The 22278-nt window shown below is 39.7% G+C and overlaps 2 protein-coding genes across 2 annotated transcripts; one reads left to right on the top strand and one right to left on the bottom strand.

Moving 5' to 3' along the window:
- Nucleotides 1-321: 321 nt before the first annotated feature.
- LOC117786280 (speract receptor) lies at nucleotides 322-22091 on the bottom strand. Its single transcript, XM_034624452.1, has 17 exons — nucleotides 22055-22091; nucleotides 9222-10114; nucleotides 8839-9148; nucleotides 7456-7706; nucleotides 7312-7383; nucleotides 7093-7238; nucleotides 6864-7035; nucleotides 6777-6782; nucleotides 6602-6692; nucleotides 4070-4257; nucleotides 3681-3899; nucleotides 3509-3613; nucleotides 3373-3444; nucleotides 2624-2798; nucleotides 1896-2566; nucleotides 1097-1746; nucleotides 322-1035 (listed from the first exon to the last, which is right to left on the bottom strand). Exons 2-17 carry the CDS (start codon nucleotides 9654-9656, stop codon nucleotides 840-842), a joined length of 3759 nt encoding a protein of 1252 aa, XP_034480343.1. The 5' UTR covers nucleotides 9657-10114; nucleotides 22055-22091; the 3' UTR covers nucleotides 322-839.
- Nucleotides 13100-14257, top strand: LOC117786282 (pancreatic lipase-related protein 3). The gene is made up of 3 exons (XM_034624457.1): nucleotides 13100-13277; nucleotides 13338-13467; nucleotides 13526-14257. The coding sequence occupies exons 1-3, from the start codon at nucleotides 13115-13117 to the stop codon at nucleotides 14217-14219; spliced, it is 987 nt and encodes a 328-aa protein (XP_034480348.1). The 5' UTR covers nucleotides 13100-13114; the 3' UTR covers nucleotides 14220-14257.
- Nucleotides 22092-22278: the final 187 nt, after the last annotated feature.

The following is a 22278-nucleotide window of genomic DNA, read 5'->3' as shown; positions in this document are numbered from 1 at the left end:
AAATTAGAATATTAAAAAAAAAAAGAAATTACATTTTATGCATTAAAGTGCGCTTTAAAGCTTGTGGCTTATCAAAATAAAAAAAGACAAAAGGAGAGCGGAAAGAAGAGAGAGCACAACATATACATATAAATACATATATATCTAGCAAAACTAAGTTCAAACAAAAGCAATCAAATCGAAATTCCCTATTAGAAATTATGTAAAACATATTTATATACAAACAATTTGACATTTTTGCAAGCTGGCTTTCGCAAGAGTTCAAAAGTTGAAAGAGGGAAGAAATTAAATGTTTGGGTATATGAAGAACCCGCAAAGAAATGCACAAATTGGTTTTTAAATCGAGTACTTATAAAACGTTAAGTTTGAAATATAATAAAAAACATAAAGCAATACAATTATAATAGCAAAATGTCTTCAAGACGACAAACAATTGTAATAAAACTAAATAAATAAATGATTCCCAGTAAATTTGCTTACTCCTAGATACATCTATGCATGGAAGTTAACTTGGCTAGGGGATTTATTTTATTTGATTTAAGATTAAGTTACTCGCTAAGCTAGCGTATTTGATTTATGCAACGACTAGATTTATAATCACTCTCACAATAGGCTGATACTACAAATTCCACACAAAATCTAGAGCGCACTACCTCCGATCTTTTGTGAATCTGAAATTCATATTTAAGGTTATCGAGATCGGGGTTAATGCACGCTCAAACAACACTTAAAGCAACGCGACAAGAACTGAACACCACAATAATACTTGGCTTATGATACTGATGACTAATTCTACTATTTATGATTCCTGTATTTGGATTATGTCCTCCTCCTTCCGCTTAGACCTCCACGTGATTTAGCAATAGGGGCGTGTTGGCCGTCGGATAGGAGGAGGGTCGCCGCTTGTGATCCACCGCCTCGAGGTGTTCGCTGCTTTGGCAGGATAGAGTTGACTCCTCATAGCGCGAGTGCGTGGAGCCACCAGATGAACGTCGCAGGCCGGTGTAAGAATCCACCTCCAGCAATGCCTCGTCACTGTAATATTAAAGTCGTGTTATTGATGGAGATTACTAGAGATTAGACAGAATTGCGAAACCTGTGATAGCGGTGATGCTCCAACATATTTCCAGCCGCAAAACGCAGTTTTTTGGGCGACTCAAGGCTGGAGGATCGGGTTAGCGAATTACGTGGTAAGTTCTTCTGCTTCAGGGATGAGCGAATTCCACAATCGTTGGCCTGCTCCTGGGCCTGCTTAATGGTGCCCTGGATGAACTTGTTTAGTGCCCGCGAACCACGCCGCTGTGAACGCTCGTAAGTGCGACGGACTCGCGCCTCATCATCCTCGCCCATTAGCCAGTAAGTGCGTTGTTCTCCCTTCCCCTTCATCGAGATTACGCCGCGTTCCTGACATTGGTAGCCTCCCAGTCGCTCCAACAGTTGCCTGCACTGCCAGCTGCAATGAATCTTTAGCGGCACTCCGCTTGACTCCATGCGAGAGGCCGTGTTGACGGTATCCCCAAAGAGGCAGTACCGGGGCATCTTTAGTCCGACGACGCCGGCACAAACGGGTCCTGAGTGGATGCCGATTCGGAGCAACAACCGGTTAGTGGGTCGGTGTCGAATCTTAAACTCGGACACGGCGCTGAGCAAGTGCAACGACATCGTCGCAATCTCGGCGGCGTGCAGATCTCCATTGCGTAGAGGCAGACCCGAAACGACCATGTACGCATCGCCAATGGTTTCCACCTGCGTTAGATTATGATTTATATTGTCATTAACTTAGTTATTTAACGAAAAATTAATTAGAAAAGCCCAGAATAACTTAAATAATTATTTAAAGTGGGAAAATAGAACTCTGAGTTGAGTACAATGAGGATGCTTTGGAGGAATCTCACCTTGTAGACATCGTAATGGCCGATGATGGAATCAAAGCAGGTGTAGAGATCATTGAGAAAGTCGACCACTTGTAGGGGCGAACTCTCCGCAGACATGGCCGTAAAACCGACAATATCGCTAAAATATATTGTGACCTGCTCGTAGTGTTCCGGATCCACTTTGTGACCCTTCTTCAGCTGATCGGACACGCAGCGCGGCAGCATCTCATGCAGCAGCGCATCAGTCTTCTTTTTTTCTTCCTGCAGCTGATCTGTGCGATCGTCAACCAATGCCTCCAGATTGTTGGCATACTTCTCCATCATGGCCATCATATTGTCAAAGATGTTGGGTCTCATTCCCTTTCGGAGTGGCCTAAGCTTGGTGCGTATTGTCTTGAACTCGGGCCGATCCTCGGGACGCTCAGCCCAGCACTCACGAAGACACTCACTGACGCAATCGAAAGCCGTCTCGAGTGGTTGCAGCGATGGTCGATAGGGATGCACCTGATCCTGGGGCTGCATAACCTTCTGAATACACTGCATGGGCGTTAGACCCGTCTCTCCGAAAGGACCTCGACGCACGTGCATCTCGTAGAGTATAATGGCAAAGGAATAGGCATCTCCACGCTGTGTGCCCATTACCAGCGAGGATGGACCCAGCCTCAAAAGCTCTGGAGCCCTGTACAGCAGCTCTGGAAAAAGAATGAAATTAGTATCGTGAAATCTTTTGAATGTTCACAGCGAGTTACTCAGACACTTGGCCGACATATGCTGCATGTCCGTGGAGTTGTCCTCAATGCCTTGTTTGAATGCAAACAAACCAAAGTCCGTCAGCTTTACCACCCAACGGGAGTCGACCAAGCAATTGGATGTGCACAGCGAGCCGTGGAAGCGGATGGGCGATTCGTGCAAGTAGATGACGCCCTGCGGAAGTCACAAACACACAGTAAATGATGGAGGAATAAGTGTAGTATGTGATGGATGGCAGCCGGGCACAGAGAGAAAAAACAACGTAATCGTTACACTATTTGCACTTCGATTCTAATATCTTTACATTCAGTTTTGCATCACATTATCGAGAAATCCATGTTTGATTTAACTATTTATTTATTTAATTAAAATACTCAAACATAAAGTGCTGCGTAAAAATGCAGTAATCATAATGAAAAAGACTACGAAAATGATCCAGCAAAGTATATTTCCAATTTATAATATTTATTAGAGCTTATGGAACTTCTCGTCATTGCTGACAAGTTAGAACTGGTTGAGAATTCCTAATTTAATATGAATACTTTAATAAGCTTTAAAATTCTTCTTTTTTTTTTGGGTTGATTAAAAAAGTGAAAACATACTTGTATAAAATACAATTTTAAGGGCGTAGGCAGGGGCAAGTCTTACAAAAATATTAAAAAAAATAATAATTTTTTATCAGTGTATGGTTTGGTATAAGATTGGGGTTGGGAATACCATTAGTATAATGTTACACAGCAGCACTCACGCGTATAATGTCCGCCACCATGGAGGCAATGAACATGTTGTCCAGCTTGACGTCCTCGTTCTCCAGTATATCCTACAAGAATAAGGGTGGTTAGTCCAAGGAAAGCCGCACTTGGCTTCGATTGACTGGCACTGACCTTTAGACTGCCCCGAGTGCAATATTCGCTGATGATGCAGATGTTGGGTGGCTCTGTGCAGGCGCCGATAAAAGCAGAAATGTTGTCGTGTCGAGCATCCCTCAGCTAGGGATGGCAAGGAATATGATGGTAGAAACTAAGCCCGGTAAATTCTAGAGATGCAATTGCTTACCAGCTTCAATTCCTTCTTCATCTCGCGAGTGATATCTACGCTTTTCTTGCGAACCTTCTTAATGGCATAGAGCTGCCCCTTATAAAGTCCTATTGGGGTGAAAATGGTCGTGTATCGAAAATCAGCATCTGGATTGGAGCTGAGGCTGACCTGGCTGGTGCGGATTAGCGGATGGGTGGACTGCGAAGGAAGACGACGCGGCAATTGATTTATGAAATGCTGTCAGAGATGCAAAGGCAAAAAATATGCTTTCCATCAACAATAGATGTTTTGCAAAATGTGAATAGTCAATTTTAAAGTATTTTATTTCTGTCTGAAATCAGATTTTCAATTGGGGAATGCAATAAACCCTTTAATCCAAATCTAATTATTTTTTTTCTGGAGCTTACTCGGGTTTGCTTTAGACTCTGTTGCTCTCGCTCGTTTTCGTGCACCTGAACCTCGCGAAAGTCGATCTTCCAGAGCAGACTGTCCAGCTCCTGCTCGTAGCGCCAGTTGCGATAAAGAACCAGCGAGACGAGAGCCAACAGGAGCAATGCACCTCCAGCGATGCCGGCCGAGATTTCGCCAGTATAATCTAATGGAAGTATAAGAGTTGGAGAACAATCATAATGAAGCCATCTACTGGTTACTCCTTGATAAATCAATGAAACAATTGCACCTATCGACAGTAATGATTTCGATTTAGTTCTTTTCGGTCATTCTTTCAAATACTGCAGCCTAAATAATATTCAATATCGGGAAATCTATCGTCTATATATATAAAATTCTTTGTCCTGACCATAAGACCTAGGAGGCTGAAATTTGTACACAATATAGCTGAGACAATTTTACCGTGCAATTAGACGGCGTTTTGCGAAATTCGAATTGCAAGGGGGTCAAAGTTCGGGGTCAATGTTTGAAAAAATTGATTAGTATGAAAAATTTTGTTAGTTTTTGAGCTATCTCAACCAAAGTCACAGAATATACATTTTGGATTGCCTGTTACACCCTGACCAAGTTTAGTCAACATCAGGTTACTATATTATATAGCTGTCATAGGAACAATCGGATGCATATCAACCTTTAGTACGAAAAACTTTTTTGTTTTTTTAACTACCTCAACCAAACTCACAGATGATGTATTTTCCACATGTTTCACCCTGACAAAATTTGACCAACATCGGATGACTATATCATAAAGCTGCCCTAGGAACAATCGGGTTCAACTTATCCTTTAGTATGAAACATTTTTTGTTTCTTAAGGTATCTCAACCAAACTTACAAATTGTGTATTTGGGAATACCTGGTCTACCCTGACCCAATTTGGTCAAAATCGGATTACAATATTATATAGCTGCCATAAGAACAATTGGATGCAAATTAAACTTTAGTATGAAAAACTTTTTGGTTTTTGACCTATCTCATCCAAACTCACAGATTAGGTTTTTTTTGACAAATCTGTAATTTTCCCGACAAATCCTTTGCCAAATCTGGCGACTTTTCCTCCAAATCTGAAAATTTTCGCAAAGTCCAAAATCAGGAAAACATTTCAAATAGAGGGCAGCGTGAATTTAATTTTTCGATTTTTCTTATCAAAAAATGTTATCTATAGTATATATGGGTAATTCTCTAATGTCGAATGCGACATTCGTACGCATTTAAAGTGAATAAAACATATTCAAAAACATTATTTTATTGTGGCAAAAAGCGAAACTTATAGGTCTTGATTAGCACTATTATTGGTGCTAAGGTGGATATTAGGCAATTGTTCGTTTTCAAAAAAACTTCAGAAAACCAAGGCATTTGCACCGACTCAAACAGAAGTAGTTTTTTCGGCGATCAGTTTAACTACTGATTTCACGCGGCATGTCGCATGCGACATTTTGTTCCATCATATTTTGTGTTCCCTTCGTATGAATTACATTTTAAATTTTTATGTCACCAAGAAGCTTTATTACTGGAATGGAAATGTTTTCTTTGCATTTCCATTAATTTTTTGTTCCTAAAAGAAAGATGTCGTAAAAAAATCATTATAATACAAACACTCTATTTTGGCAAAACAGGGAAAAATATGGAAAAACTCAATTTATTCAAAGTCGGTATGCTCAAACTGATGAACTAATTTATGTGTAAAATGTTTAAACAAGTAACTTGAAAATGTTTCTGCAAGAAAATTTCACAAGATGTGAGGTTAAGATCAATTTTACGTTTTTGGCTGCGGTTGACATTTCTGGAGAACTGCACATTCATTGAGCATTGTACAGGCCAAACGGCTAAAGCTACAAGTTTTAACACAACACAGATATAACAAATTCATCGGCGTTTGAGACGTGGTTTTTCAAAATTAGGCTTATTTTTTTTAACATTAGGAGGTTAGCGAGCGAAGCGACCAGTTTTTTTTTTAAATTTGTTACTTCTTGAATTCATCAGGAAATTTTCAATAACAAAATGTGTCAAAACTTTTTCAAATAGTCTGATAACTGATAATAATTGCTTCGTACAAACGGGGAAAAAGTCTGATTTGTATAAGAAGGTATAATTTCATTAAGCAGATACTGATTACTTATCCATCAGGAGTAAAGAAATGATTACTGATTAAAGAGATGGCTGAATGAATCCAATGTTAAATATAACGACCTACAGCTCTTAAAATAAATAATAATACGTCAATACGTCCGAATTATTGAAATTGTTAAGTAATTTATTTTAGCGTTTAAGAATATTATGCTTCACACTTCAATACCGCGAGCTATGCGAGCAGGGGGCGGAGCCTCCTAATCTACTATATTTATAAAAATCTTTGTCCTGACTGACTGATCTTTGTGTAGAAATAACGGTAAGCTCTGAAATTCTGGCACAACATAGCGGAGACAAATTTATCGTTCAATAAGACGGCGTAATGAAGAAGAATACACGTATTTAATACACTTGCAACTTACTGACGCAGTTCTCGCCGCCAAAGCCGCAACGTGGAGCTGCCGCAGGACGCACACCACCAACCCAATCGATGCGACGGTACAGGTTTAGATCCTGTAGAGAATCGGAGAAAGAGGATTATGAGTATGGAAGGTAGACAGATAGTCACATGATAGTTTGCTGTGCCAAAGCACTTACCTGCTTCTAGGGGAATAAAGCAAGCATTATAGGATTCAAAAGTACTTTTAGAAGAGATGGGAAGCTATATATTCAAGGATTACTTACGGGCAAGGCATCAGTGTTGCTGCTGTTTGTGCTGTTCATGCTCTTGTGGCTAAAAGTTCCCGCAGGCACTAGACCCAACACGGTCTGGTTGCGATTGTTGCGGACTCTTCCTCTCACTAATACTGTATAATTCCCGGCAGCGTCGCCATTCTCATCGATGTACACATGGTAACTGATTTGGAGGAGACACTTTTAGAGCACATTCTGTAGTTACTCTATGGATACTCACCCCATGGCGCTGAGATACCGAGACCCTTTGATGGCCGCGACAATCGCGCTGCCGTTTTTGGGTTTCCCACCGGCCTCCAGAACGGAGAGAAGGGCATTGGCGTAGAGATGAACGGCATCGTAGAGATAGGCCGCTTCAGCGCTTATCTGGGAATGGTGTTGGGATTTCAAGTTTTAGCAAGTGACAAGAAAAAGGAGACGGAAGAAAACTTAAGCCAACCTGCTTTGCACCACCGAAAAGACCCAGAGGATTGGGAAAGTTGAATGGTGCTCGTTCCATATATTTGTTTACCTAAATGTGATGCAATAAAGAAAACACATCACATCAATGAGGAGGCCAATTGACAGTCCATGGAGGTCTCACCTCGTGGGCGAATGTGGCAAAGGAAACGGGGGCAGTTGGCACAATGCCGAGATACGACTGAAATGCTTGTGCCGCCAGTGGCTCCACTTCCTCCATTAGCATGCCCCGGAGATACTTCTCTGGCTTAGCTGGGTCATACTGCTCAATGTCGATGCCCACCACAAAGTACTCGCCATGTGCTAAGAGACCCTTCTGCTGCAGACTAACCATCAATCCCACGTGCTCGTAGTAGTGTCCTAGCACCAAGTAGACTGGAATAAAATAAAATCCTTTAACAAAAAAATATTGTAGAAGAGGCACAGTCACTTCAAATTGCCAAATTGCCACTGTGCTTACACAATCGGACTTAACTCTTTTATGCCCTAATACACCATCGGTGGGCTACGGGACCATTCAATTAGGAGCAATACAACTTTATCTACAAACAAGGGGACTCCGCCTCCTGCTCGCTTCGCTCGCGGTGTTGTGCGGTTACAGTCGAGCGCGCTCGACACTAGGATACCTGCTGCCCAGGCACTCTGAACTAAAAGTTGACTTTCGACCGAAAGTTTTCAATGGCAGCTTGATGATTCGTTAGGATATCTCAAAATACAAAGAAGTTTATCATACTAAGACTTGGTTTTCGACCGATCGTTCCTATGGCAACTGTATGATATAGTGGTCCGATCCAAAAATAAAAACACAAGCCCGATCTGCGCGCGTTATTCAGGAACCGACATTTCAAGTTTAAAGTCGGACAGTCACATGGACAGAGAGACGGACATGGCTAAATCGACTCGGCTGTTCTTACTGGTCAAGAATCTACATATATACTTAAAAGGGTCTGCCACGCCTCCTTCTATACTTTCAATATACAATTTTTAATGGCCACAGGTTAAAGAGCAATTTATAAGTTACAGTCTTGTATATGACAAACACCTTAAAACACCTTTTGTACTTGTAAAGGACAAAAAACAATAATATGAGTTTTAATTACTGATGTAAGTCCAAGCTTTAGATCGTATTTTATATCGAAATAGAAAATCGCCAAAAATAAGTAAGTAAAGAAAAAATTTTTAAATTTGAAAACGCAATTGAAATTACAAAAAAAAGCGTAATTTTATCAGAAATCTTATTCTTCTTGCATCGTTTTCATGTTTTATTCAAACTTTGGCAATTTGGTAGGATATTTATTACGGTCTTTCAACAAAAATTGAACTACCAAACTGAATTCTACAAATTAACTACGATGAACAATCCCCAGTGAGTTTTCGATTTTTCATGGAAATCGATTTAATCAACTCGATAGATCGTCAAAAATATCATCGAGTTGAAGTACTCGATAATCGCTTCCGCGAAAACCGAGTTGTCAATATTTCGATATATCAATAGTTTTATACTTACTGCGCGTGTTCGCATGAGTTTGTTCCACGAGAGCGTCAAACGGGTTGGCCATAAATCCATGATGGTATATGGTATTCCAGGTACGAATGTCGCGTACTGCGACACCTGCCCCGCTCAGGGTGTTGAGTATAGTTTCTGCCACGGGCTGGTACTGACTGCTGGCATCGTCCAGGTAAAGGAAGCTCACCTGGGTCCAGTTAAAGGCCAGCAGAAGTGCTACCACTGACTTGGAGATCTGTGTGTCCGGGGGTCGAGTTCTGGCAAAAGTTGGAAAGTCCAGCTTGTTGGAAGGATCACGATGCGTGCAGTACTGTCGGGAGAGACATATGGACTTGGGAGTTTTTCAATTGTTTTGGAATGATTATTGTGAACTTTCCACCTACATAGGATATCATAGGAAGATTAAAAGCCGCCGCCATGCGACCCTCGTGAACACAAGTCTCCTGCGGGCCAATGTAGGCAGCAACTTGTTGTGTCCACAGTGCCGCCGTCTGTCTAATGCTGGCGACTTCGTCCCCGAACGTCTCCGCCACAACGAACTCAAGGGAGTGACCCAATGTCCGCAATCTGCCAGCATTAACCTGCTCGACAGCCAGAGAAATGGCCCCAGATATGGTAATACCAGGTCTCTGATAGTCTAGATTTCCCGGACGACGTTGCGAACCCGTGAGGTAGCCCAGGCTAAAGACCTCGGCATGGCAGTGAGTCAACTGATAAAGACCCAGCAGAAACAGCAACAATCCTCCGGAATAACGTTGAACATGAAGACTCTTAGGTGCGACGCGGTGCAGTAAACCCGTACGGGATGTACTCCTCATTACGCGCCACGAGGGATGCGTGAGTGAGATGGTGATGACGGGATGGAGGATTGAGGAAAGATCGATGGAGCAAGTGGAGTCCTTGACGCTTCGTTTAATTTAATTGGAAATGAATAGCGGCAGCTTTTGTTCCGGCAGTGTCCTTGTAAGAGGGTCCTTTGGCGTACTGCAACATTTTTGTTGAAGTTTCAGCTGTGACAACAGCTGCTCCTGCTTCTTCTTGTTGTTAATTACATTCACTCCTCTCCACTACGGTTCGTCTTCTTCCTGCGTGCAACTTCTTTAATCAAGGCTAGTTCAGCTTGCATCTTATTTGACTTTCCCAACATCCGACACTCAACTACCGCACACACACACACACACCCACACACCAGATATACACGCAATACTAGTTTTTATACACAGACACGCAACCTTCTAGTCAGTAGCCCTTTTATGGCTGGATCTTGGGGTCGTTTCTAGAAATTAAGTGAATATATAAATATATACATATATACTCGTGCATATATGAAAACCTAAGTCACTAATTGATTATGTCCAGGCTTGAGTTTGGTCCTGTCTTTGCCAAAAATGCGAATACATCAACTCTCTTTCTGCTCCTTTTTCACATCACATTTTCATTCGTGGCTTTTCAAACATCCAAAGCAAGTAATGAAATTTTTATGAGATATTGCGGCACATCAAAAGTGATTTCCACTCGCTATTTTACTTCTTGCAATAAAGAAAAACGCTACATGGAAGACACTGATATCTCAGACCTCCCCATTCCACTCCCCCCTGTCACCCACAAATGTCTTTGTTTGGATTCTCACTTGGCTTTGAGACTTTGCTGATTGCTCCTTTCACACGCCCTTTTCCAAAGTTTTTTCGCACTGTTGATTGGGATTGCTCCTTGTTCTTGGTTGTGGACAGGAAGGGAATCATACCCTGCGTATGTGCGATATTGTCAGAGCCTTAGAACTTGCCGCAATGCCATCACAGTAATTTATTATATTGAATCGCTTTCAACTTCAACTTCAAGGACTTCAAAACTTGCACACCCGATATTGACTTTCCTTTTGATTCCCCCCTCCCTCACTTTTTTCCCTATACATATCCTCCATCAATAGCAGAGTTCTGACTTGCTGCATCCATTTGTGTGTATGTGCGTGTGTGTGTGTGTGTATGTGTGTGTCTATGGAATATGCTACAATTCTTTCAGTTGGCTTATCATCATTGTATTGAATGCGTGCTGGAACGTTGCACAGTGGCTCGATTTGTCGAGACATACTACAAAAGTCGTAGCTCTTCAACTAATCATGATATCTTCTTATTTGCGTCCGTCGGAGGCAAACTGAGTGCATTGTAAATTTTAAAATTAAAAAAAAATAGCTTTTAAATCGCCACACGTATTGGTTAAAATAAAGAGCCCAAAACCCAGATAAAAAATATTGTAAAAAAATGTCCACGTTCTTTTCAAAACGAACTAATTTTTAGTTTTTCATTAGCTCTACCGCGTATTCCAATTAACTTAATTTAAACAAACCCAATAGACCCCTGTACTTTTTTTAAGTACGGGGTCTAAAAAGGAGCCAGATTCTAAAAATATTTTTGCCACATGAGTCCCACGAACAAACCACTGTGCGTGGCTTTATTTCGCTTGCTGCTTATGTTAATACAAAGAGACAACCGCCCCCTTTCCATTCCCCTCCCCTGTTGGGTATTGAGCCTTGTTATAAACGAGCTGCTGTCGGTCTTCGTTTAATAACGCGCGTTTATCCATAAATCTAGCCTGAGCTCCGAATCGCTTAACGTGCCTATTGAGGCGGCAGCAAGTGTGCTTTGGAAGGAAAAGAGGGGAAGTGGGGATGTGGGGTGTCTGTTGTTTGGTTAATTGTTTCCCAAATGTTGTTGTTGTAGTTGTTGTTGTTGCTGGCAACGCCGCGTGCACATGACAGACTATTTCGCAAGCGATTTATCTGCACTTCAAGAGCAAAGCGTTCCACAAAGTTGTTGTTCACGCTCCAATTGCCCCAAAACGTTGCAGTTATGCTTTAATTTGAATTTCTATGATATTCCCACAGCTGCATTAATTCCCACACATTCGCATTATGAATGTTTTCCAGGCTGGGGCTAATGACCATCAGCTAAGGGCCAATTTCCCGTTCGAATGTAGGTGTGTCCATGCCTACTTATCTGCCACCCAACAGAGCTGACAATGCAAGCCCAATCTGACAGCTGCCCCATTGTGTTGCCAGCTGACATTGATGCAACGCCAAGTGGCTCTTGCACTCCCCATGGAGCAATTGCAGCTGCAGCTCCACAGAGAGAAATAACCAAGTATTTCGTACTTTAAGTCCCACATTTCTAACTGGATCACATGGATTGAAAATTTTAGTATGAAAAACTTTGTTGATTTGTGTTCTTTTTGATCTTAGCCAAAATAAAACCATATGCATTCAAGTTAAGGATGTATACATCCCGGCCGAAGTTGGCTCAAATTGGTCCACTATATATCATAGGCATAGAACAGATCGGTCGAAAACCTTTTCTGTTTTTTGAGATATTTTAAATATACTGATATAATATACATTTAAGTTGGTCTTATACAACCTGACAAAAGTTGGTGCAAATCGGCTTACTATATCATATAGCTGCTAGCTTAAGTAAGAAAAACTTTTTTGTTTTGTGAGATATCCAAACTGATAGAATATTTATATAAGTTGATCTTATATATCTTACCCAAATTTGTTTCAAATCAGCTTACGATATCATATAGCTGTCATTGGAACAATTAGTCAACAATTTAAAAAAAACTATCATAGAAATATTTTTAAGTTTGTTTTTGGTGATCTAGGGCCACAAATGTATTAAAAGAAAGTGGGTTTGGTTCGAGTCGGAAGAAAATGGGTAAATTTTCTTTCCTAGTGTCATTTGTACTTGGTCTTTCTGCTTTGTTTTTTTATTAGAAATTCGTACTTAAGGCAAGCATAGAATTGAAAATTCATATTATTATTAGTGCAGCTTCTTTCTCTCTGTGTATCTGTGTGAGACTCGACGTGTAAAGTGCTTTGCAGCCAAGTTAGCTGCTAAATCTGAATCAAGCCATTGATCTGTCAAGCAATTAAATGCAATTTGTTGCAGCCGTGCAATGCATATCATTGGTGCAGTTGGCAGGTAGAAGGGGCATAGGCAGGGGGCAGGTGACTACTTCTACTTGCCATGCAACATTGCGCCGCTGATTAATTTGACAAACTACAACAAGAGCCATAAATAACAATTTGTGGCGTGAGAGAAATACAAACGCCAAAGTTGTACACGATCGAGGAACAAAGCGACAGGTGTCTCAGGTGTGTGGGGACTGTCATGCAGGTTCATTCACAGTGGTCAGTGATGTGTAATTGGCGGGGTAATTTGATAAGAAGTCCTTATCACAAAGGTTGTCCATAAACCAGTTCGAAGTGTAATCTTATCAGTCGATGCCCACGACGTACTTCGAGCAAAAATCGAGCAATCCGAGGAATGCCACCGATGTTCTGCTTTCAGTCAATAACAAAATGCGATTCATAAAGGTAATGCTCTGCCTTCTCCTGGCCGCGGTGGCGGTCAATGTTCCGCCTGCGATTGCGACACCTGCCGCAGGTGAGTTCACTGATCGCAGTGCGAACATAGGACAGATTTAGGCAATATCAAGCCTTACAGGTAAAGAGTCCCCGGAAACTGGACCTGGCTATCTGCTCAGCACACGTCGCAATCAGAAGACACCTCAACGCATTGATCCGGAGGTGGAATCACTGCTGCGCTCATCATTCTATGCCCTGGATCCAGTAGTGTGAGTCATTCTCTTCACTCGAATTCTGATTCTAGACTAACTCGCATTTTATTCTCAGTCTGTCCATTCCTCAGTGGCGAGGCAATAGTTCCTCGAAATTGACATCGGCTCTTTTGGAACGACAGGCCTGTAATGTTTTTGCGCTGGACCTGGCCGAGGTGGAAACCGAGTCGGAGATTGTGGCCAGCGTGAGTAGCCTGATAATCCTACTGCATCAACACTTCGATGTGCCGCTGAGGCAGCAACAGATTGTGGGCTTTGCTGACGGTGGACACTTGGCCGGAGCTGTTGCGGAGCAAGTGCAGCAGCTGCTGGGCGAGAAGTTACCCCAAATCACGGCACTGGATCCATTGGCAGACAGTGATAAGATCACGCATCGACTCTCATCTAAAGATGCCTCATTCGTGGAAGTCGTGCATACCAATGGCCTCGGATTGGGCACAATGAAGCAATCGGGCCATGTGGACTTTTATCCAAATGGCGGACAACAACAACCAGGCTGCGAGAGCAAGCCGGATCCAGATGCCTGCTCCCACGAACGTGCCCTCGACTTGGCCGTAGAAATGTGGTCAACAGCAAACGATTTCGTTTCCGCCAAGTGCGCATCTGTCGAGAACATGAGTGCCCAGAATTGTCGCTGGTCCTCGCTGCGAATGGGCGTCAACGTCCAGTCAACGTCGGGCATTTACTTCCTGGAAACACAGAGCCAGCCTCCCTTTGGCAGGGGAGCTTACCATATTGGATTCTTGTGAAGCTTAAGGCAATAAAGTCGACCCAATTAATAAGAGAAGCAAGAGAGTCATTAGTCATTGGCAACAAGAAGAGGGGGAGAGAGAGAGAGAGAGAGAGTACCCCAGTGTTGATGAACGTCAGGCGTCAGAGTCATTCATTATTTCAAAATCAATTTTAAGGCCGCCTCAGTTCAAAGTTTGAGGCACGTGCACACATATTGCGTATACGCCATGCGGGCATCTCAACCTATTTTTTTTCTCTCTTTTCCCTTATTCGTTTTCAAGGAAGTTGACAACTTTGCCTGCTGCCAGATAAGAACTTCTTTTCGTTCTCCTCAAAGTGACTGGTCCAAAAGTTAAGAAATTTTCATCTCAAATGCTTTAAGTTTGCAACAAAAATCGGTTCAAGTTCCAGCTTAAAGCCCAAGACGTCATGTTGTTACGGATTTATGGATTTCTTAGACTCAGTTGTTGTTTTCATTCCCATCATTGTTGTTGTGGATGCTGCTGCTGCACTTGATGTTACAAAGAAATTCCTTTGCAGCTATGTCTTGACTTATTTCTGAAGCGAGTCGACAACGGAATCTTTGGCATCTTGGCAGCTGGGCGCAGCTTGATGCCACTCCCTCTATTCTACATACCCTTCCTCTGAGAGTGGGTCCCTTTAAACTCACACTAGAGGAAATTGTTACAAATTGCATTTAAATGTTGGAAATGCAATGTGCAGTTGGGTTTATCTTTTGGCCATGTATCGCCCCATGCGGCATCATCAACAGTGTCTGCGTGCCCCTCGTAACGTTCGTTTAAAATACAAGAGCTGATAACTACATTCATATCGTGCTTATATGGAGGAAACATGATACATTTATGACTTAAGAACTATAAAACGCAACTATCGCCGGTCTTTGGCCTTCTTGGATAGCAATTGATCGACTGCTGATGATCAATCGATGGACTCCGCTGATAAGGGAAAGCTGTCAAAGTTAAAGCTTTCAACAGGTGCAAGAATGCGCCTCAAAGTAGGCGACAAAAGTTTTTGCAACAAAGTTTTCTTTTACTGATTGCGGGTTCATTAGCAGATAAACAGTTATAAGTTCCACTTTCGCTCAGATTATCAACCTTATCACAGTTGAAACCTGTTCGTACTTCCGTTTTCCCAGTTCGCGATAAGGGCTAAGAGGGAATTAACTAAACGTGCGCTGAGAAACAAGTCTCAATTGTTAGCCGGCTTAATTTGACTACTTGGAACAGGCACACTTTAATCTCGGGTTCACTTTCAGTTTAAGGCTCATCAAATAAGAGAACACAAAAAGAAAATCATTCTAAAATTCAAGTTTAAAATTCTTGTGTTTATGAATGCGATTCAAATGACAGTGACTTAGCATTCAAATAGCCAATTCTGAAAGCCTTTCTGCAATTAGCAATTCTTGCAGGGGTTGGGGAATAGCTGTGGATTGGCCATCCCAATGGGCAGGTTTCAATTTAAATAAAATATTAATGGAATATGTGTAATACGAACAACATTCTTCAGTTTGACAGGGACGAGAAACAGATATTATGTGTGCGTGACAGAATATTTCAACGTAGAATCTGTATTCCTTGGTGGATTAAATTCCAAACCGCTTCCAAAAGACTTAAAAATTTAATGGAGAATGTTTTTCGTTTAGTAACAGAACAGTAATTTCACAATTTTCAGTATTACTTGAGTTGGTGAATTAAATTCTGTTAGAGTAACAAACTAGTCGGAAAGGCTATAGTCGAGATCCCGACCATAGGATACCCGTTACTTATTTTGATATACAGAGGTGGTCAAAAGTATTTACACAAAACTAAAGCTAAATCTACTCGATATTTAAAGTTACTTCATTTACATTCTGGCATCAATGGAAAGGTCTTCGAAATGCCGTTTGAATGATACAAAACTTTCCTTAACCCATTAAATACTTATTGAAATTTTGAATTTATGTAAAAATCTACTTTTTTGAATTTTCTAGGGCTTTAACAAAAAATGTTTTGATGCAAAAAGTTTCGCCAAACAATTCTAATATTGACTGCAATTTTTTCATATTTTCGATTTTTTGATAAATTTTTGTATGGAATGATCTCAGAAAAATTTTGTTTAAAAAGGAGGAAAATGTGCAAAAAATGTAATTTTTAGCAAGTTTCAGAAAATCATAAAAAAATAAAAGCGAAGATATTTTTGAAAAAATTTTTTGCAGTCCCGATAAGAATTGTTTGTTTTTGCATCAAAACATTTTTGTTTAAGCCCTAGGAAAAAAGTCATAATGTCTAAATGTAAATGAAGTTACTGTAAATAGCGAGTATATTTAACTTTAGTTTTGTGTAAATACTTTTGACCACCCCTGTACATAAAAGCACTTGAAAGAAATAATTTGTATTACTTTGAACACATTGAATCGCCGCAACTGCCGTTCTGTTATATCCGATGTTAATACGATTCAGTGGGATAATAGATAATACTGTAAGATAACGTTAATTACCACAAAAAAGTATTATCTTAAAAACTGCGGGTGTGGTGGCTTTTCGCGATTTACGGGGGCGGAGGGGGGCATGGCCAACAATTGAAACAAACTTCATCTGCGTGGGGTATATAGAAATCTGTGTGCCAAACTTGGTTGCTCCACCTCTTATAGTCTCTGAGATCCTTATGTTCATACGGACGGACAGATAGACAGACACACATGGCTATATCGACTCGGCTGTTGATGCTGATCAAGAATATATATACATTATAGGGTCGGAGATACCTTCTCCTCCCTGTTACATACATTCCAACTAACCTAATATACCCTTTTACTTATTTTTTAAGTAACGGGTTTAAAGATAATTATTAAATGCTAAGCGTAAATGAATCGTCAGAAAATTAAGTCCAATAAAATTGAAAGTTAAAATAGGCCCGAATGTAATGTACTTCCTTTTATTATAAAATTTATTCTTGCATTGCTTAAAACAAAAATACTATGAGTGAATGAAGATTATTTTCAGTGTACCTCCTCCTCTATCACAACATGAAGAACCAATCTTGCCTGGTAGGTGGCCCATTAGATGCCGCAGCGTTTTCCGTTCCGAACTAAAAGAATCCCTGATAATTTTTGCTTTTGGCCATTGTTTTTCTGTGGCTTTTGGGTTTGATTTTGTTGGCCATTAAGCAGCAGCTTCCCCATAAAATATTGTCGCTACACACACTCGCACTTTTTTCTAACTAGAAATGAAATCGCAACAATTTCATTTCATTTAATTTCTTTTCATTTCGTTTCACTTGACATTTTCTTTTGCCTTTTATTATTTTCTTTTCCTTTTCTTATTCGCTTTCTTATGTTAATGAGCGTCGAATGCGTTGATTTCGAAATAAAGCTGATCAGAAAATTGGTGTAGCAATTAAATATTATTTAGCGACATCACAACGAAATGTTTTAGCCGACAGTTGACAGGTCGAAACCTCAACGACCCGCTAAAAAGTCGGTACCTTTCTTTATTCTACACCCATTTAACATGGAAATAGGGTATGAGTAATTGCTGAATGTTAAAAAAGTACGATCTACCTATCCCTTCCCAAAATAATAAAGTTTTTTCGAAATTCTATATAATTTTTCATTATAGATCGACTACAGATCAATATAAGTACCTGTTCGGATATTTAATATTCGGTTTCCCGATACATGCTTTTTAATATACTTATCACCTCATCAACGTTATAATCTTTATGCACACCTCTGTATTTATATTTTTGACTCTCTATCTCTATATAATTTCAGAGCTAATGGATCAGAAATGCAAAAGATACGTACATAATTCATAAAAAATAAAATAATACTTGTATGATTTTGTTCGAAAAGGAAGTTTACTAATTATTTGTATACATACATTTTTTTAAAATCTACTATGATCTGTTAGGGTATTAAATCTTCGACTTGCCAAATACTTTTCTTTCTAGTTACATTTTTTTGTCGTCAATTTTGTTGTGAATTTGTTTTTATGGCTATGTTAATTTTTTGTGAACCTTTTTATGGGATGCCATTTGAACAGGCCACCCAACCACACGCCGCTTCTCACTTTCCCACCTGCCCTTCACTCCCCCGCATCTACTTGCCCCCTGCACTTGCCACTTCGCATGCAACCAAGCCCCCAATCTGAAATTGTGCCAATGGGTGAGGCCCATTCGTTGTTGTCGTCATTGTTGTCGTTGTTGTCGTTGTTGTCGTTGAGACTGTGTTTATTGTTGTTGCAGCTTTTGTTGTTGGTGAGTGTGTTAAAGGCAGTGTGGTGATAAGCGGTTAGCAGTAAGTGGCAAGCGCAATGTAACATATGTCAGATTAAGGTGTACAATGTTGAAATGTTGAACGAATACACACACCTTCACCTCCACCTCCAGTGACAGTGCCCCCAGTTACGTATTGTCCCGGTATCATTGTCGGTGTCTGTGTCTGTTTTGCATTTTGTTAGTGATAAGCTAAAGTCTGCAGCGGTGGTTCGGTTGTTCGGTTGCTCAGTTGTTCGGTTGAGCGGAGGGTTAACCAGGCAGAGGAGTGAGTTCAATTGACTGATTGAAAAGCCATCTACATACGAATTTAATTAAATTCGAATACTGCCACATCAAGGTGGAAAGTGGCAGGTTGCAGGTGCCGTGGGTGATTATTACGGGTCGACCCTCCCATTTTGAGTGATTTGCGGGTAATTTGCGGGCAATTTTTATGCTGCACACACATTGTCTGCATGCCACTTAATCTGCATAATCTCTTGGCCCACTTTTGCTAATCATCGCCATGAGTTCTATAAACAGTTTGTATGCTTGTATGTATGTGTGTGTTGGAGCTTATTTAAATTTTAAGAGTGAAGCGTGATAAGGATAATTCCCTAACGTCTGCCGCTTATCGTCAAGGGTTCAAAGTGCACGATTTAATTTCAAAACAACTTTAGCTAACCAGCAATTATTTTATTTCTCATTATTCATTTTTGTTCTCTTGATCAGCTTATGCTTTTCACATTCTGCTTTAGCCAATGTCCATTAGCATTTTTAATTCAAAAAAAAATTCGCAAAGCTTTAAAAACAACAAAAGCAACACAACAGCTGTCGATAAGTTGTTGAGTATGGTCAGTGACAGAGCAGCGACGGCAGCAGCGACGCGACTGCGAAAAGCCAATGCAAAAGGCGCGCATGCATGTGTAATTCTCACCCTCTCTTTCTCTCTGTCTCCGTCTGTATTGGTCTTGGATCCAACAGAAACAACAAGAGAAGAGGCACAAAAACAACACCATGAACAAGTCCAACAGTGACTCCCCCTCACATTCCCACCCGTCAGCGATCACATTTTTGAGAGCGCCGCACAGTGGGACCATTTTCTATTTTGCGTTGCAAAATCATATTTAAAAAAAAGGGTAATAGGCGCTTTTTTTTCTATTTAAATTTGCTGGTGTAAAAAGTAATCAAGTGAAGAAACTTCTCTTGCATTTGCTTAGAAATTAGAAATATTTTAAGATGACACCAAAAATATTTAGATCGATAGCATATGTCTACAAAACAGTTTGAAAGTTTGTATTTGTAGTAAAATTGCAATGGAAAATGGTTCTACTTTAAGAGACTGTATCAACCACAATTTTACATGTGTTAGTTGTGTCCTTAAAGGACATGTGATATATCATATAAAAGGTATTGAGCAATATCGTGATTTTTACTATATTTTGGAGGTACACTACTTGGTTCAAAAGATTTTCGCATTCAAAAGATTTAAAAGTTTTTTTTTTATTTTAATTATAAAAATAGAAAAATAATCTGTATATTTTATTTTCCTTTTAAAAATTGTAAATAAGAGTTACATAATGATTTTTCAAGAATAGAAATATAATTATTGAACTAAATTATTTCAGAAACTTATCGAAAAAGAGTTAAAATTTATTATAATAATAAAATTAGTTACAATTATAAAATTAATTAAAACAAAATTGATTTTTGCCACGTTTTCCGGCCTGAGGCCCCACTGTGCGCCATCACTCGCAGAATGCTTATGATGCTCCCCCTCCCACCCCCGGATATATACATACATGCATATGCAACAACGCCACGCGCCTGACACTGATACTGACTCATTTTGGGGTTTTGGGGCTTTCGTTGAATATGGTTTAACTGTGGAAAAAATTGCAATGCATTGCAAGCTATGTACTTGCATTGTTTGTGCTTTGTTTTTTTTTTGTTACTCACTTTCAGTTTTTATCTGTTGTTGTTGTTAATTTTTTATGGCGCTTATCAATTATTTTCTCGTTGCATACGAAATTTATTTAAATTTCCATCGAGTGGAGGGACGTTGTTGTTGTTGTTGCAGTGCGTAATTGCATAAGAATTGTCAATACGTATTTTTTTGCAGTTGTCAAATGGAACTATGTGGGTGGGCAGTGGTGTGTTGGAGGTGGGAGGTGGGGGAGCATCCAACATGTATAGCGGTAAAAAGCTAGCGACGCGTATTTAATAGCTTTATTTGCGCTCGAATGCTAATTGGATTTGCAATATGGTTATTGGCATAAATTTATATCTTTAGACAATTGCTAATTGTGCTATAAATACCGTACGCACAAGTATAAACATACAAACATACATGTATACATTGATGAGTACATGATGTAAAGTTACCAAAGAACGTGCGTTGGTGTGCGTACGTGAGTCAGGATCCAATCGAAACTCCTCGATAGGCTTTCGAAATACATAGGCTGTAAAACATGCCACCTAACTTAATTGTTAACTTTTTCTATTAATTTTATGCGCATTTATTCATACATACTGTGTTTGCATATGTGAGTACATACAGTTAGTCAAGTAATTGTTTTGACAAAATTCAAAATTTACATTCAATTTGCACGGAGCTAATTTGGTAAAATACACAATTTGCTTAATTTATTGTGTAAAAAAACCTTGATTTGATATCGTTCTTACAAAAAGTTAAAAAATATTAATAAGCTTTAAGCTCATTGTTTTTTGTTCAACTTCTTTTAAAGATACGAAAACTTAATATTTATTAAAAGATGCAAGTGGATTTTTAATATTTATATTTCTATTTGTCTTTTTAATATTGTTTGTGGTTTTAATTTTTTTTACCAAAATAAAGGGGAAGTACTGAAATCCATTCGACTTAACTATTTAAAAAAATAGCTTTATAAAAACAATTACATAACTTACTGTAGATATGAATGCTTGTAGTTGTTGTTGCCAAAAGTGCTTTAAGAAATTTGTCACGTTCTGTGTGGCAAAAAAGCTAAGCGATTTTAACAAAAATTGCACGCACTCAAATACACGCATAAAATTGAACGGTACAGTCGAAAACTAGATATTCTTTTAGCTTTTAGCCACATACATATTTTGTGCTCTTTTATTTTCAATTTTACATTTTACATTAATGAAACAATCACCCAAAAGCGAGCGTGCGAATGTACGATAATTTATGAGTCCCACATTTTTGACATAGATCCCCGTATTGACCGGATTGACCGAATTGACGGGATCATCATGTTATATGGTAGACACAATCTTAACATTCAGTTCGATCGCACCGAAAGAGAAACACAAAAACATTTGCTTGGGCTCTGACACCTGTTGCCAATAACGGGCCGCCAACATTTGCGAATAACGCGTCCGTAGCGACGGAAGAGCGCATGCAAAGGTAAAGGTGAGAAAATGTTGAATAGAAATGTCCGCGAACTGATGAAATTTTTATGAATTACAAAAACACAGCACGCGCGAATTAAATTGAATTGATTTGTTTGACTAAATTCAAATGTGTAACAGTTGCAAAAGCTTTCAACGGTGTTGTGACATTTGCAAGAAACACAAAACACAAATTCACTTACACACTCCACACAACCGACAATTTCAACCGCCAAATCAACACTGAAGAGAGGCGGCATAATTCTAATTGGACTTGAATATGAATGGTCACACTTTTGCCATAATAATTATATCGATATAAAAGTACTATCGCCCGACTGCCACAATCGCCAAAATTAAATTGTATTTAAATTGTTAAATTTGCACTATGAGTAATCACCCAACTTTAATTCGAAATTTGATTGAAAA

The sequence above is a fragment of the Drosophila innubila genome, assembly GCF_004354385.1.
Source record: "Drosophila innubila isolate TH190305 chromosome 3L unlocalized genomic scaffold, UK_Dinn_1.0 0_D_3L, whole genome shotgun sequence".
In the NCBI taxonomy this organism is placed as follows: domain Eukaryota; kingdom Metazoa; phylum Arthropoda; class Insecta; order Diptera; family Drosophilidae; genus Drosophila; species Drosophila innubila.
The sequence above is the reverse complement of the archived record's forward strand: the minus strand, read 5'-3'. Positions and strand labels throughout refer to the sequence as shown.